Here is a 14,317-nt window from a genome sequence, read left to right on the forward strand (position 1 = left end):
TAATCTGCCTGAATACTGTTCGTTTTCGGTGAAAAAGTGGTACCAAACTATCATGCAAAAAAGCATCAGAGGCTGAATAAGTTAAACATTACTCATGAGATATTTGAAACGGGGGTGACCCTTCTTGAAAATAAGATGAAACTCAGCCATTCTGATTGGCATATTTCATCACAAAGTATAGAAATATGAATCACATAATGAGTACACGTATTTTACTTCGTGATAAGGATACAAAAAAGAAAATATGAATCCAAAGTAACAAATTGATTTGACCGCTCACAATACAGTCTGACACTCATCACTTCCTCATTCCATACTTTCCTATTTGTAATATATACAGTCATTCCCTGGTCCTTAGGTTAAAAACTCCTAATTGAATGTGAGTTTTTAAAACATTTGAGCATGTTATATTCTTTACACACAAAAGGACCCTAAAAGGAACAAATGAAGTATACATGGAAATAACTGTCTCAGAATGTGGGCATACCAGGTTAGTGATATGATGCAAATAAGAAAAAAATAATAAGGTATTCATTGCTGAGACGCTTCAGAAAATGTTCCATTCATCTCGTGCTTTGAATCTCAGAACTTCCAGGTGATAATGAAGACAAAATCAGCAGAAGGGCAGAATTTGTCATGCTCCTGTCTACTGACTGGTGGCAGTGCTAGGGCTTCTACAATACTACAGCCCTTAGAAGTATTACTCATTTAATTATTCATTCACTCAATAAATACATGTTAAATACCAGGTACTCTTAAACTTCCAATAATAAGCAAAATAGAGTTCTCATGGTACTTGCATTTTAATGGTGGACACAGACAATGAACTATTAAGCAAAAAATAAATCAGTATGTAACATAATGTCAGGCCGCAGTAAAAATATATAAAGCAGGGAATAGGGATTAGAGCAACAGGATAGAATTAATAGGGTGAGTAGTCACCAGAGCCTCCCCAAGAAGGTGGCACCTGAGCAGAGATTTGAATGAAGCGAAGGAACAAACCATGCATATAACTGGGAGAAGGGCCCAGGCGGTGGAAACAGCATGTTTCCGGGGCAGAAAATGAACCTGGTGGTCCAGGCAAGGAAGTCAAGATGACTGATGTGGGTAAATTCAGGGGAAAGAAGGAGAATGTAAGGTGGAGAGGAGGGAAACAGGTTCTAGAGCCTTGCAACAAGAGCAAGCACTTTGGATTGTGCTTCAGTGGTTAAGAATCCACCTGCCAAGGCAGGGGACGTGGGTTCGAGCCCTGGTCCGGAAGGATCTCACTTGCCATGGAGCAACTAAGCCTGTGAGCCACAACTACTGAGCCAGCGCTCTAGAGCCCGCATGCCACAACTACCGAGCCCACGTGCCACAACTACTGAAGCCCGGGCAGCTAGAGACCGTGCTCCCCAACAAGAAGCCACTGCAATGAGAAGCCCGTGTACTGCAACGAAGAGTGGCCCCCGCTCGCCGCAACTAGAGAAAGCCCACGTGCAGCAAAGAAGACCCAACGTGGCCCAAAATAAATTAAATAAATAATTTATAAAAAAATAATAATGTATGTTAAGGTTTTGCTTATGGGTTGCATGTTGGTGACGGGGAAAGGAGACAAGGATGACTCCATGATCATTTGGGTGAGCAACTGTGTGAGCAGTTGGGTGAATAGTGGTAGGATTCAATCACGTGGGGAGAGCCCAAGGCAGGAGCAAAATGTGGGGGGAGGGGAGAGGGGAGGGTTGGGCGTTCTGCTTCCGACAGGTCAAGTGTGATGGGCCAATTCATCTCCGGTAGAGATGTAGGCAACTGATACAAAAACCTGGAGTGCAGAGATGAGATGAGTTAGAGCTGTAAACTTGGGCCTCATAAGCATATGGAGAATTTTTTAAATCATGCGCCTGAGTGAAATTAGCCAGCATGAACATAAATACAGAAGCATAAAGGTCCCAGAGCCTCCAATGTTTGGAGGTAAAAAAAAGATAAGAAGGGTGCAGCACAGAAAATGACAGAGGGAAGGCCCAGGAGGGAGAGGGGATACAAAGCGATGCCTATGCGTCTCATGCAACCAAATTCAGCACCAAATCAGACAGGCTGGTCCCTCACTCTCTCCCTAAAACTCACAGTCATACTGTCTCTTCATACAGATTATCAGTGTTTGCACTTTGTACTGAGCTTATCCATGCCTTTTTCCAAAAGGAGGTCTGGGGTTCTTTAAACTTCCTTTTGTATAAGCTCATGAGGTGTGATTTTTTTTTTTTTTACATCTTTATTGGAGTATAATTGCTTTCCAATGGTGTGTTAGTTTCTGCTTTATAACAAAGTGAATCAGTGAGGTGTGATTTTTGTTTCCTTTGTTCCCTGATGCAGCTCCGCACCTAGAATAGTGCCTGATTTAGAGCAGGAGCTCAATTAAATAATTGTGGAATGACTGGAATGTGAGTAAAAAGGGTAGGAAAGGGCACCAGTGGCCAGACAAGTTCTGTGGGTCAAATGAAAATGTGTGTGGTGAATATGAGATTGCTGTGACTGTTAGTCACAACTCTGTAAGCTGTATCAGTTGACACACTTTGGTACACTCCAGAGCAGATATAGCACAACTTTAAATGGAAACATCTCATTGTAAAAACTGGTGGAGAAAGGACCCTAAGGAATGCTGTAACAGTATTAACTGAACCTTCAGCATTTGAATGCATGGACCAGCAAAAGTATCAATTTTATGGGCATGTATAAATGCCTAAACTAATGGTTAGTCTTGAAGAGAGAAAGTACGTAGTAAGGCTCTTAAATAAAATAGCAACCTGGATATGGTCCTTCTAAAGGCTCCCAGATCCCCATAATCAGGAATGTCAGTCACGCTATTAGTAAGAACAGGAAGGGCTAGACAAAGCCTAGTAAGATGGTAACATTTTAAGGTGATGACTGTATTTTTTCACGTTCTTAACTATATGTAATTTCTTAACTGCTCTGAGCAGTATAAAAACCAAAAGTTTGATACCTTCAAGTCACGTTTTTTTCAAGGTTCACGCTACTTTCTTTGTCTTCAAATATAACTCTCATCACCTCTAAACACTTAGGGAACCACTTACGGATTGCCTATTTATCTTTAAGATTGTATGTTTGCATCAGTGTGTGTGTGTGTGTGTGTGTGTGTGTGTGTGTGTGTGTGTGTGTGTGTGTGTGTGTGTGTGTGTGTGTGTGTGTGTGTGTGTGTAAGCATAAAAGGTACAAAATTAAAATCACAGCTCATACCTGAATCTAATAACAACATACAGCAAGCACTGGGTTTTTAAAAACATTGTTACCAATTCTCACAAAATAATACAACTCTCTAAATAATAAAAACAACAAAGCTAACGCTGTTAAGAGCCAAAATATCCTTCTTGTATCTTAATCCCAAACCGTTTTGTGGTTTTTAATATAAGATTTCTATAATTCAGGAGTTTTCAATGTCATCCAAAATTTGATATATCACGTACCACTTGTTTTATAATCTGATTTATTGAGAATTCTCAGAATGTTAAGTTTCTCTCTTCTGGGAAAACAGTAACAGTCATTCTAATTTTTATTCTTCTTCTTTACTTTTTCTAGCATGGCTCTTGATACAATATCTCATTATATTTTCTTCTTTGAAGAAATGATTAATCTTGGAAAAATCCTTATTAATAACATGAAATAAAATTATGCTAGAAGATGCAAATTTCTCTCAAAATTATGAAGAGACAGAAATTGAAGCCTGTCAAAGATTTTATTACTTCTGAAGTCAGTGATATTGAAAAGAATAAAATTACTGAGTCCCTAACTTGGTGAGAAGTTTCAGTTAAACTTAGAATATATATTACATATTCTATTCATTTGTCTCAAAGTCAGGAAATTCTCTCAGAGTAATACGTTGAAATGAAAGAAGTATCTACCTCTCTAATACAATCTTCTGATATTATTTTCATTATTATTTTCAAATAATATTATACATTATTTTCATTCTGAGTCTGATAAGAATTAGGTTATTTATAGCAACTCTAATCCAGGAAACTCTTGCCTTTATCATACACACTGTCATAAAACTACAGAATCTTTAAGTTAGATAAGACCTTAAGGATCCTCTAGTGATGAATACCATACTCAAAACAGATAACCAACAAGGACGTACTGTATAGCACAGGGAACTCTGCTCAACATTCTGTAATAACCTAAATGAGAAAAATATTTGAAAAAGAATAGATACATGTATATATATAACTGAATCACTTTGCTGTGCACCTGAAACTAACACAACATTGTTAATCAACTATACTCCAATATAAAATAAAATTTTTTTTAAAGTAGCAGATTGTGCTACTTATTTCTCCCATTTTCCTTGACTATCATCCATTTTATTTAACCTTCAGGCTTACTGACATAAAGTTATATATAATTTTCTAACAGATTGTGCTTTTTAAATTTAAACCATGACATTCTCAAAATAGTGACACGTTCAGTTCTCACATATGCACTATCCTCAGAGATTCTTAGTGCTTTAAATGACTTTCCTTTCATTATACGTGTCCTATTAAACAACACAAGCACAATGTGAACCTTTTTAGGGATAATACAAACACATACAGTCATTCCTCAGTATCCGCAGGGGATTGATTCCAAGACTCTTCCCCCAACACCAAGAATCCAAGGATACTCAAGTCCCTTGTATAAAATGGCATAGTATTTGCATATAACCTACACACATCCTCCTTTATACTTTAAATTATCTCTAGATTACTTAAAATACATAATACAAAGTAAATGCTATGCACGTATTTTTGAAGGATGGCGATTTCAAGTGTTGTTTTCTGGAACTTTCTGGAATTTTTAAAAAAATATTTTTGATCCCCGATTGGTTGAATCCATGGATGCAGGGCCTGTGGATAAGGAGGGATGACTGTACTAATTTTCTAATGTCTCCTGATACAAGATAGCCCCTCATTTAAACACATGAAGAGGGTTTGGGGTTGGGGATAACAGAAGAGTCAACATAAACTTATTCCACTAATTTTTTCATCATGGAGAGATACCAATTGATAGAATTCACTATATTACTTTATTTACTATTAAAACTCTTTTAAAATTAACATTAAGATTTAGGTACCAGTTTAATCATTCATACTCGTCTAGAGGAAAAAACGAATACTTTAACAAGGCCTATTGTTTCATTTAAGCACATGATAATACTTGTCCAGTATTCCTGAAGCTAATGTGGGAGCTGTATTAATGATGTTCTAAGGTCACTGAGGTCAACCAGAAGGAATGTTGGAGTTTGAGGCTCATAATGTTGCAAAATGCTTGCTTTATTCCAGGCATTCCTAGGAATCTGTCTGTCATCAAATTTGGAAAGTCTCCAGTAAATCTGGGTGTCTCTAGACAATTAACTGTCTTGCTATGTTAAAAACTTACCAGAAAACAGGAAAGTAGAAAAGGCCTCTACCAAAATGTTCATTGCAGCTCTATTTACAATAACCAGGACATGGAAGCAACCTAAGTGTCTATCAACAGATGAATAGATGAAGAAGATGTGGCACATACATACAATGGAATATTACGCAGCCATAAAAGGAATGAAACTGAGTTATTTGTAGTGAGGTGGATGGACCTAGAGACTGTCATACAGAGTGAAGTAAGTCAAAAAGAGAAAAACAAATACCGTATGCTCACACACATATATGGAATGTAAAAAAAAAATAAAAGGTCATGAAGAACCTAGGGGCAAGATGGGAATAAAGATGCAGACTTACTAGAGAATGGACTTGAGGATACGGGGAGGGGGAAGGGTAAGCTGGGACAAAGTGAGAGAGTGGCAAGGACATATATACACTACCAAACGTAAAATAGATAGCTAGTGGGAAGCAGCTGCATAGCATAGGGAGATCAGCTCGGTGCTTTGTGACTACCTAGAGGGGTGGGATCGGGAGGGTGGGAGGCAGGGAGATGCAAGAGGGAAGAGATATGGGGACATATGTATATGTATAACTGATTCACTTATAAAGCAGAAACTAACACACCATTGTAAAGCAATTATACTCCAATAAAGATGTTAAAAAAATATAAATTTTTTTAAAAATTTAAAAATTGAAAAACAAAAACTCACCAGAAAACAGATAAGTAGAAAAAGCCTCTAAATGATAACTATTTTGTGCCAGCCTTCTCAAATAGTTCCTCGAACTGAAAGTATCATTGCTGGTAGAGTTTAATGATTGTTTGAAAAGTCATTAATCATGTGTTACTTCCTTTTCAATGTAAGTGCCCTAAGTGTTTTCATGGACCACTTAAGGAATTTTTTAAAAATGTGATTCTCATAAACTATGACATAAGTGGATATTATATTTTTCCTAATATTCTCAAGGAAAAAAATGTAAAGTCTGGGTTATTCATGAATGTAAGAAAATTCAAATTGATAGCACTCATCTCATTGTAGTAAGCATCTGCTGACTTATCTATCTTCTCTGTTAGACTGTAGACTTCTTAAAGGTAGGACCTGGTTGGTTGATTAATTCAGTCATCAGATATTTATAAAAGAGCCACTATACACCAGACTTCCTGCTGGGCTCTGAGGATACAAAAATAAGCCCTCGAAGGGCTGAGTTTTGGGCCAGAGAAAGAAGTTAATCTTGTAACATCATCAGTGAGATGAAGGAAAAGTAAGCAGAGCTATGAGAAAGTTATAATAGTAGAAGGAGAGAGTATAATCAGGGAGGTTGGGGATGGTTTTCCTGAGAGAATGCTATTTGGGTTGAAATGTGAAGGATTAGTAGTTAACCCCATTGTGGGTGTGAGGGACTGGAGAGGGGCATGTGGTGTATGGGATCCCATCTCCGTCAGTAATTACAGCATGTGCAAAGGCCCTGGGCAGAAAGGAATACATTTTCATGAAGCAGAGAGAAGGCTGCTTAAGCTGAGGCATCATGAGGAAGTCAGAGCATGCTGGGAAATGAGGATGCAGGGGTACACAGGGGACAGACTATCAAACACTATGTGGCCAGATGAAGAATTCTGATCTTTACTACAGAGAAATGGGAAGCCACTGGCTCCACAGGAGTGTATTCAGTGATGAGACCATTTTGTTGTTCTGTTTTGGTTTTTGGTTGGGGAGGCGGAGAGATATGATTGCTTTGGGGCACAGTTTAGAAGGGCAAGAGGGAATTCTAAGAGAAGGGTGAGTACGTTCATGGAGGCATACAGGTAAGAGACACCTGTAGATTGGCATGGGGTGGTAGCAGCAGAGAGGGAAAGAAATCTGCACTTTTCTATCCTCACAGGCTAAGAGAATGTTCACACACAGCAGACACAAAACTGGTTACTGAAAGAATGCACAAAATGAATGTCATTAAGGCATTTGATTCATTTTCACATGTAAAAAGAAAGCCGTTAAGAAGTCTTGATACACACACACCTGTGCCACCATCACTATCCCTGCTGCAGCTCTGGTTAGCAGATTCTCTTTCCCCTGCAAATGACTGAAAGTCTAAAAATAGGCTATAATAGTAGGACTTAAGTATCTTCTAAATGCTTTAAAATTAGGCAGTTAGAAAGACAGAATTTTCACTTAGCATAAGTGGGCGAAAATGGTAGGATTAAAAGCAATATTTCGTTAGTCAATAATGTGTCCTTGAAAACGGCAAATGGGATCCTTATTCCTTGTCAACCTGCCTGCGTCTTACCCCATCCTGATTCTCCAAAATACAAGTGTGCACCGCCTTGCAATCACAAGCATTTCAGAAGTCAAAAGGGAAGCCTAATATAAAATAGATGCTATTTTCCTTACTAATTTTTTCTATAAAGTATTTTAATAGATACCCCAGAACTACTGTTCTGTAGGGAATATGGCTTGTTCCCCTTTTTTAAAACCCTACCTTTTTCTAAGATAAAAGGAAATGGTTTACACACCTTCAAAAGAATATATGAGGAATAAAAACATGACTCATCTCTCTTTAATTCTTAGTGTGCTTCAACATATAGAAAATATTTTAAAGTAGATAAAAGATATACATAAATATAGAAGTTCAAGTTTGGGGAACCCTCACTTTACATATCAGAAAAATTTCTGAACAGCTACAATCTGGCAGACACCTTGGAATAAATATTCCATTACTGATCATACTCAGCTCCCCACAACGACCACCACCAGGACAAGAGTTTTGACTTTTGTTTTTTTTTTGTGGTACACGGGCCTCTCACTGTTGTGGCCTCTCCCATTGCAGAGCACAGGCTCCGGACGGGCAGGCTCAGCAGCCATGGCTCACGGGCCCAGCCGCTCCGCGGCATGTGGGATATTCCCGGACCAGGGCACGAACCCGTGTCCCCTGCATCGGCAGGCGGACTCTCAACCACTGCGCCACCAGGGAAGCCCATCTAGTTTATTTTAATGCTTCCCTCTTGTCTCCAATCCCACCTTGCTGACATGTTTCTGGTTAATGTATCTCTTTCTGTATTTTTGCTCCTTGACACGAAGCTCAAGTATTTCTTTGTTAACCTCAACTTTCACTTCTGTCCTACTTTATTCTTAGGCTAGGTCATGAAACAATTTTTTGAACTAAGCACAGGAAAAACATTTTGATCATTAGTTAATGTCTGCCAGAATACAGAAAAAAAAAATAATGTAAAGACAGGGCGAAAGAAAAAATAAAAGAGATTAATACGTCTATGTATTTACAAAAGACCACTGTATATATGCTGTTAGGTCTCTCTCTCTCTTCAGGAAAATCCACAACGGTATACTTGATATATCAAAAAGTAAATACTTGGATTATACAACTTCTGCTTCGATCTGGAAATGGCTAGATTATAAAGGCTTCATGGCGCATGTATTTTAAATAACCAAGTTCCCTAGTTTAGTGTGTATGTAATTTGATTTATCTAAATAAAAGCTGTACAAATAAGACTAAGATATCTTAGATTTGAAAGCTGTACTGTTACAGTTTACATAGCACTTCAACATTCATCATGTCATATGAGATTTTATACATGCAATAGATCTCTAAAGTTAGTAGTTATTTTAATCTAGTTTAAAAATGAAAAAAAAAACAAACCAACCAAAAAACAAAGGTTCAGAGAAGTTAAGTCCCTTGTCCAAATCATTCAGCTGGTTTAGTTGCAAATAGAGGACTTACATACAGGTTTTCTGATTCAAAGCCCATTATTCTCTCCAGGACATCATGTTAACATCTAAAACCACGCTGTAACTGTAACATGTAAAGTTTATGTGTCTAAGACTTAACATGCTAACACTTTGACAAGTCTATATTAGAGTATGTTTGATTAATAAAAGCTTCTTGAAGTCTGTACTGTTTTACAGGCAAATGCCTAAGCAAATTTAAAACAATAATAAGACACTAGAATAATATAAAGACTGCATTAAAATATGCTTTTGAGATAAAGATACATAGTAGCTCTCCAATAAATTCCTGTTAAAAATAAAAATAATAGTATTTAAAGGCAAAGGGATTTAACATGCAATGATTCCTAAATGAAATACAAGAATCACAGAGAGACGGAATGAATGTTAAAATCCAGTTCTTCTCCTCTGACTGGTATGACAAGTTATATTATGCATTTATCTTCAACTACTGAACCCTTAATATATTCAAAGGGAAAAGAGAGATTAAACAACAGGTACAATTAATACATGGTAATGGAAGTCTACATCAGTAGACCAGTAGATTAGTTTACATATAGTTCCTTTGCAGAGGGTTATAAATCGCAAAATGGCACAAGGCAGGCTTCTGGGATGCTGAAAATGTTCTGTGTCTCGACCTGAGAAAACGGGCAGATACATGTAAAATCTCATCAAGCTATGTCATCAGGCTGTTCTCAAGATCTGCGTACTCTGTCGTATATATGGAATGCCTCAAAAATTTTAAAAATAAAATTATAGCAAAACATAACATGGGAAACCAAGAAGTTAAAATAGGTAAGAAGCTAGAGAGAGCACAACAGCAAGTATTTTTATGGGGTCCCCATCAGAGCCTTCCTCCATCATGAGAAGGTTAAGGAGTATACAGAAGCTCTGTCTGAACAATTTTCATAGAAGTTTTTCTACGAGGAAGAGAAGTCAAACAAAAGCCAGCCAATTTAGGAGAGCTTTCTGAAGACAATTTTCCCGTTAATTTTGGATAACTGAAACAATAATGCAAGAACTCAGGCAATTTATGAGAAATATATCTTAAAAACACCCAAATACTGGATAGAACAATATTAGAAAGCAAATACAGCATTAAGTAGTCACATCCAGAAACTATCATTTCTCAAAAAATGTAAAGAATGTAAAAGTTATTTGCATATATATACACATACACACACGTACATGTACCTAGTTCTCAGCTTATCCACTGTGGCTTTTATAGAAATGACTTAATCCTTAGGTCTTCCTGTGAATGGAATGGGACTTATAACATCTCTATCAGTACACTCAATGTTTTCTTACTGAAGTCACCCCGACGCTGTCTCAAAACCTATAGAGCATTGAGCTAAAATTTGCCTTGGCAGTTACGAAGCCGGATGCAGGAAAGCGTAAGACATAAACTCTGCCAACTGCTATGAAGTCTTAAAGCCCCACGGCAAGGAGAGTCTGTGGAAAGTGAGTGACCGCCCTGCAAGGCTCTTTGAAAGCAAGTGTTTGGGAACATGACTTTCAGCTACGTGAATTCTCAGAAATGAACAAAAACTGACTACCATGGGGTGAGGGGTGCTAGAAAAGTCGCTTTTGCCAAATCCAGGCCTCACTGTCTCTACTATGAAGCTCCAGTGTCTGGAATACAGTCGACATGCAAATCTGTAGTCAAGAGCGTTAAAAGAGTGCAGTTAAAAATCGTTGGTGTATAACAGCTCGTTACTTTATCTATAAGAGATAACCAAACACAAATTCAGAGGCCCAGTTTGGCTTCACCCCTCTGAAATAAAATACGGCAGAAGCTGCCATTTTCATTCATTTGGCCTTTAATAATATAACCTTTTGATTTTCAAGTGTGCTTTGGACTAGTATATAAAGTTACAGTCTTCAATTTCACCATAGGTAACGCTACTTATAAACAACCTTGAGGACCTTACCTTGGCCTATGACGACCATGCATCCAGCCATGCAAACATGCATTCATGCAACATAGCAGCACACAACACAGTGCAAAAATGGCAAAGAAAACCAAGTGATGGCCATGCTAGTATTTGTTCAAGGGTCTCCTTACCAAATAGTGAAATCCTATGCCTGACAAGAACTCCAAGTTTGCAGAATAGGCTGAAGACAAAAGAAAAACAAAAGAGAAAAGGGAAAAGGGGAAGGGAAGGTAGAAAAGACAGGGAGAAATTAAATTAAAATAAAACAAAAAAAAGAAGAAGAAAAAAAGAAAAATAAACAGCTGATATATGAGCCGGAAAAAAGCAACATGATGTCACGCAGAAAGAATCAATTATCTGAGCAGAATGTGGAGTAAAGATATTAAAGAAAGAGTCTCTGAGTGCATATCTTTAACAAACATGGTTAAAAAAGCACATATTATAAGGAATCAAAAAAAAATTGAAAGCAAAGCTAATTAATATAAAAGCAATCTATATGAACCCCGTAAGAATATAACTACTAGAAAACCACAAGGAGAAAACTTTAATTTTATCTGCCCCAAAGTACTACTGAGGTTCTAGAAATCTGTTGTTATGGATATCATTTAACAATGGAAGCATGGTGCTTTGGGCATAAAATGTTTACTTTTAGTGTGTTTTATCATTTGGCCTTTCCTTCTCCCTGACCTTGACCACACCCCTTACACATATACCAAAGCATCCAGTGCATCTGAACACAATGAACTAGAGAGAGAATTTAAACAACTGATAATCCCTCAGAGAAAAACGTTACAGATGTGATAACTTAAAGGGCTTCTAATGCTAATTCATGACTTGAACATTTATTTCCTCTAGACTAAGTTCCTGGGTCTTCATGTCCTTCCTGGTGGTCACCAATGGGAGATTCCACATAAGGGGGCCCAGCACTCAACATGATGGCATTGGTACGCACTAATGCTTGGATCACAGCCCAGAGCCTGGACAATACCCGTTCTTGTCCTGTCACGTCTGTCACCAGGCAGTCTGGTGGCTTTCTTGCTGGGCCCTATTTTTAGGAACACTCAGTTTCATGCTATAATCTCTTCTAAACATCCCTCAGGATTCAGCTCAGACATGTTTACTCCAAGAAGCCTTTTCTCACACCACGTGTTCCTTCACCACTCCCAACCCAAGCTCAAAGAAGTCCCCTCCCAGCCAGGGGCCATCTGCAAATATCTACCAGGACACTTAACCTCCCGTATTACAACTGACACTCTTTTCACTTCTATCCAACACTCTTCTGAACCCTCAGAGAGCACCGGTGGTCCACAGCCAGAACTTATCAAAGCCCTAACCTTGAAAATCCATTTGTACAGCACCCCCACACACTCAGCTTGATTTTCCCAATCATGATGACAGCTATGTCCTCACTGCCCCATCCTCTCTTGCAAAGCTTTCCCATCACCAGCAGTGTGCAGATGTACACTCGTCAGGACTGGGGAGACAGGCTCTATGCCATGGAATCAATGGTGGCAACTGCTCACGGCAGAATGGGAGAAAGGAGTCAGGATCACTTCTTTTATTACAGTAGCCTTTGGCCATCATCTCTCACTTCAGTAACAATGTGAAATAACGTATTGGTGAAAATTAATTATATAGGGCATGGGGTAGCTTTTCCAAGAAGACATTCATCTGCAAGTGCTTAAGTGACTTTGAGGTCTTGGGAAATCTCTTATCAGTGCTAAATATTTTTCAAACAATGATCTATTCAAGTAGATGTTAGACGTAAGATTAGACATTAGCCCCCCCCCCCCACCCCAGAGCAGCATTATTTATCTTTAGGCTATAACTGAAATGAACAAAGACAATAAAACAAAAGCAACTTTCTCCAGGTGCCCTCATTCACTGAGCTTTCTGTGTGTTAACAGGGATCTGTCTCCATGTAAAGAGTGATTACATCTTAGAATTGTACACACTTCGGATTCTTGGAATCTAGTCTATTTTAAGCGACATCTTTTACCTCTTACTCGCTGACACTCTCTAGTATCCAGAGTGAAACATTCTGCGACGTTGAATTTATAATACTAGGATTACGTTTTTAACCTATGAATTTGAATTATGAATTTATAATACTAGAATTATGTTTTAATCTAGACCCGGGGTGCTTTGCGGTGATAGGAAACAGAACTGCTCTGTACCCTGAGCACATTTATGTTGGAGAATCTCTCCGAAAAAAATGACTTCTTATGATATCAGCTGCTTCCCAATGCTAGGTGTTCCTGATTAGTAACAGATGTGCCACCAGAGAGACATACAGATATATAGAAAGCTAGGTCCTAAGAAAAGACAAACCGTATCTCTCTCCCTTCCAGTGCCACCCTCTTTCAGGGTGTAGCTTCTGTGCAGACTCTAAGGTTTGATTATTATAAACTTTGGCCCGTAGTTTTTCTAAAGGCAATTTCCATAATCCCGTTATCCCCTTTCTCTATATCCCTTCATTATTAACATTCTTAAGAATTCATTCTGCAGTTTCCTCCTGACTCATTGCCTTGTGAGTTTGCTTTCCACCTCATCGCTCTCCTGAAAAACACTCTTTTGAAGTTCTCAGTACCCTCTAAGTAGCAAATCTAATAACCTCCTTTTCCGTCTCCATCCTGGAGAGCTAGCTCTCCACAGTACTTGGCATCATTAACTACTTAAATCTGTGAAACTCTGGTTTCTGTTTTACAGTGTTACTTCCCACTTCCTCTCTAATTAATTGTTCTCTCTATTCTTCAAAGATCCACTTCTGAAAACCCTGGAAATGTAATAATTCTCCAAGTTTTGATTCAGACCTTTCAGCTTCTCTCCGATTCTCCCTTAGTTTCATCTGCTTTCAGAGCTTCCAGCAGGAGATGGGTATAGATTATCCCCAAATATGTCATTTCTTGCCCTGATCTCTCCAACACCAAACACCTACTTCCCACTTTCTGCTGGATATCTCCAGCTGAATGACCTGTTAGTACTTTATCCTTCCATATGTACCTCTTTAACCAAATTTAAACTCTTCTTCTCAAAACTAGTTCTTCTGAAGTTTCTTGTTTTCGCTAGTGAGACCAATATTGTTCCAACCACTCAGCACTGAAACTTCAGCCCCAGGTTGGCCTCCTCCTTTCTACCTGAGATAGGACTCATTCCCGAGGCATGCTTATCTTCCCTCTTCGTGCTTCTCAGATGCAGCCCCTCTCTGCATTTACATCTCCTGCATTTACATCTCCTGCATTTACACTCCCAGCACTTTATA

The 14,317-nt window shown here is 38.4% G+C and overlaps 1 protein-coding gene across 1 annotated transcript in view; it reads right to left on the reverse strand.

Moving 5' to 3' along the window:
• The window catches only part of RYR2 (ryanodine receptor 2), a 510,050-nt gene that overhangs the window by 132,194 nt on the left and 363,539 nt on the right, over positions 1–14,317 (reverse strand). Inside the window, exon 63 of the mRNA XM_073793696.1 lies at positions 11,187–11,236. Coding sequence (XP_073649797.1) covers positions 11,187–11,236 — 50 coding nt within the window. The remainder of the gene's footprint in view (positions 1–11,186; positions 11,237–14,317) is intronic.

The sequence above is a fragment of the Tursiops truncatus genome, chromosome 16 (genome assembly GCF_011762595.2).
Source record: "Tursiops truncatus isolate mTurTru1 chromosome 16, mTurTru1.mat.Y, whole genome shotgun sequence".
Taxonomy (NCBI): Eukaryota; Metazoa; Chordata; class Mammalia; order Artiodactyla; family Delphinidae; genus Tursiops; species Tursiops truncatus.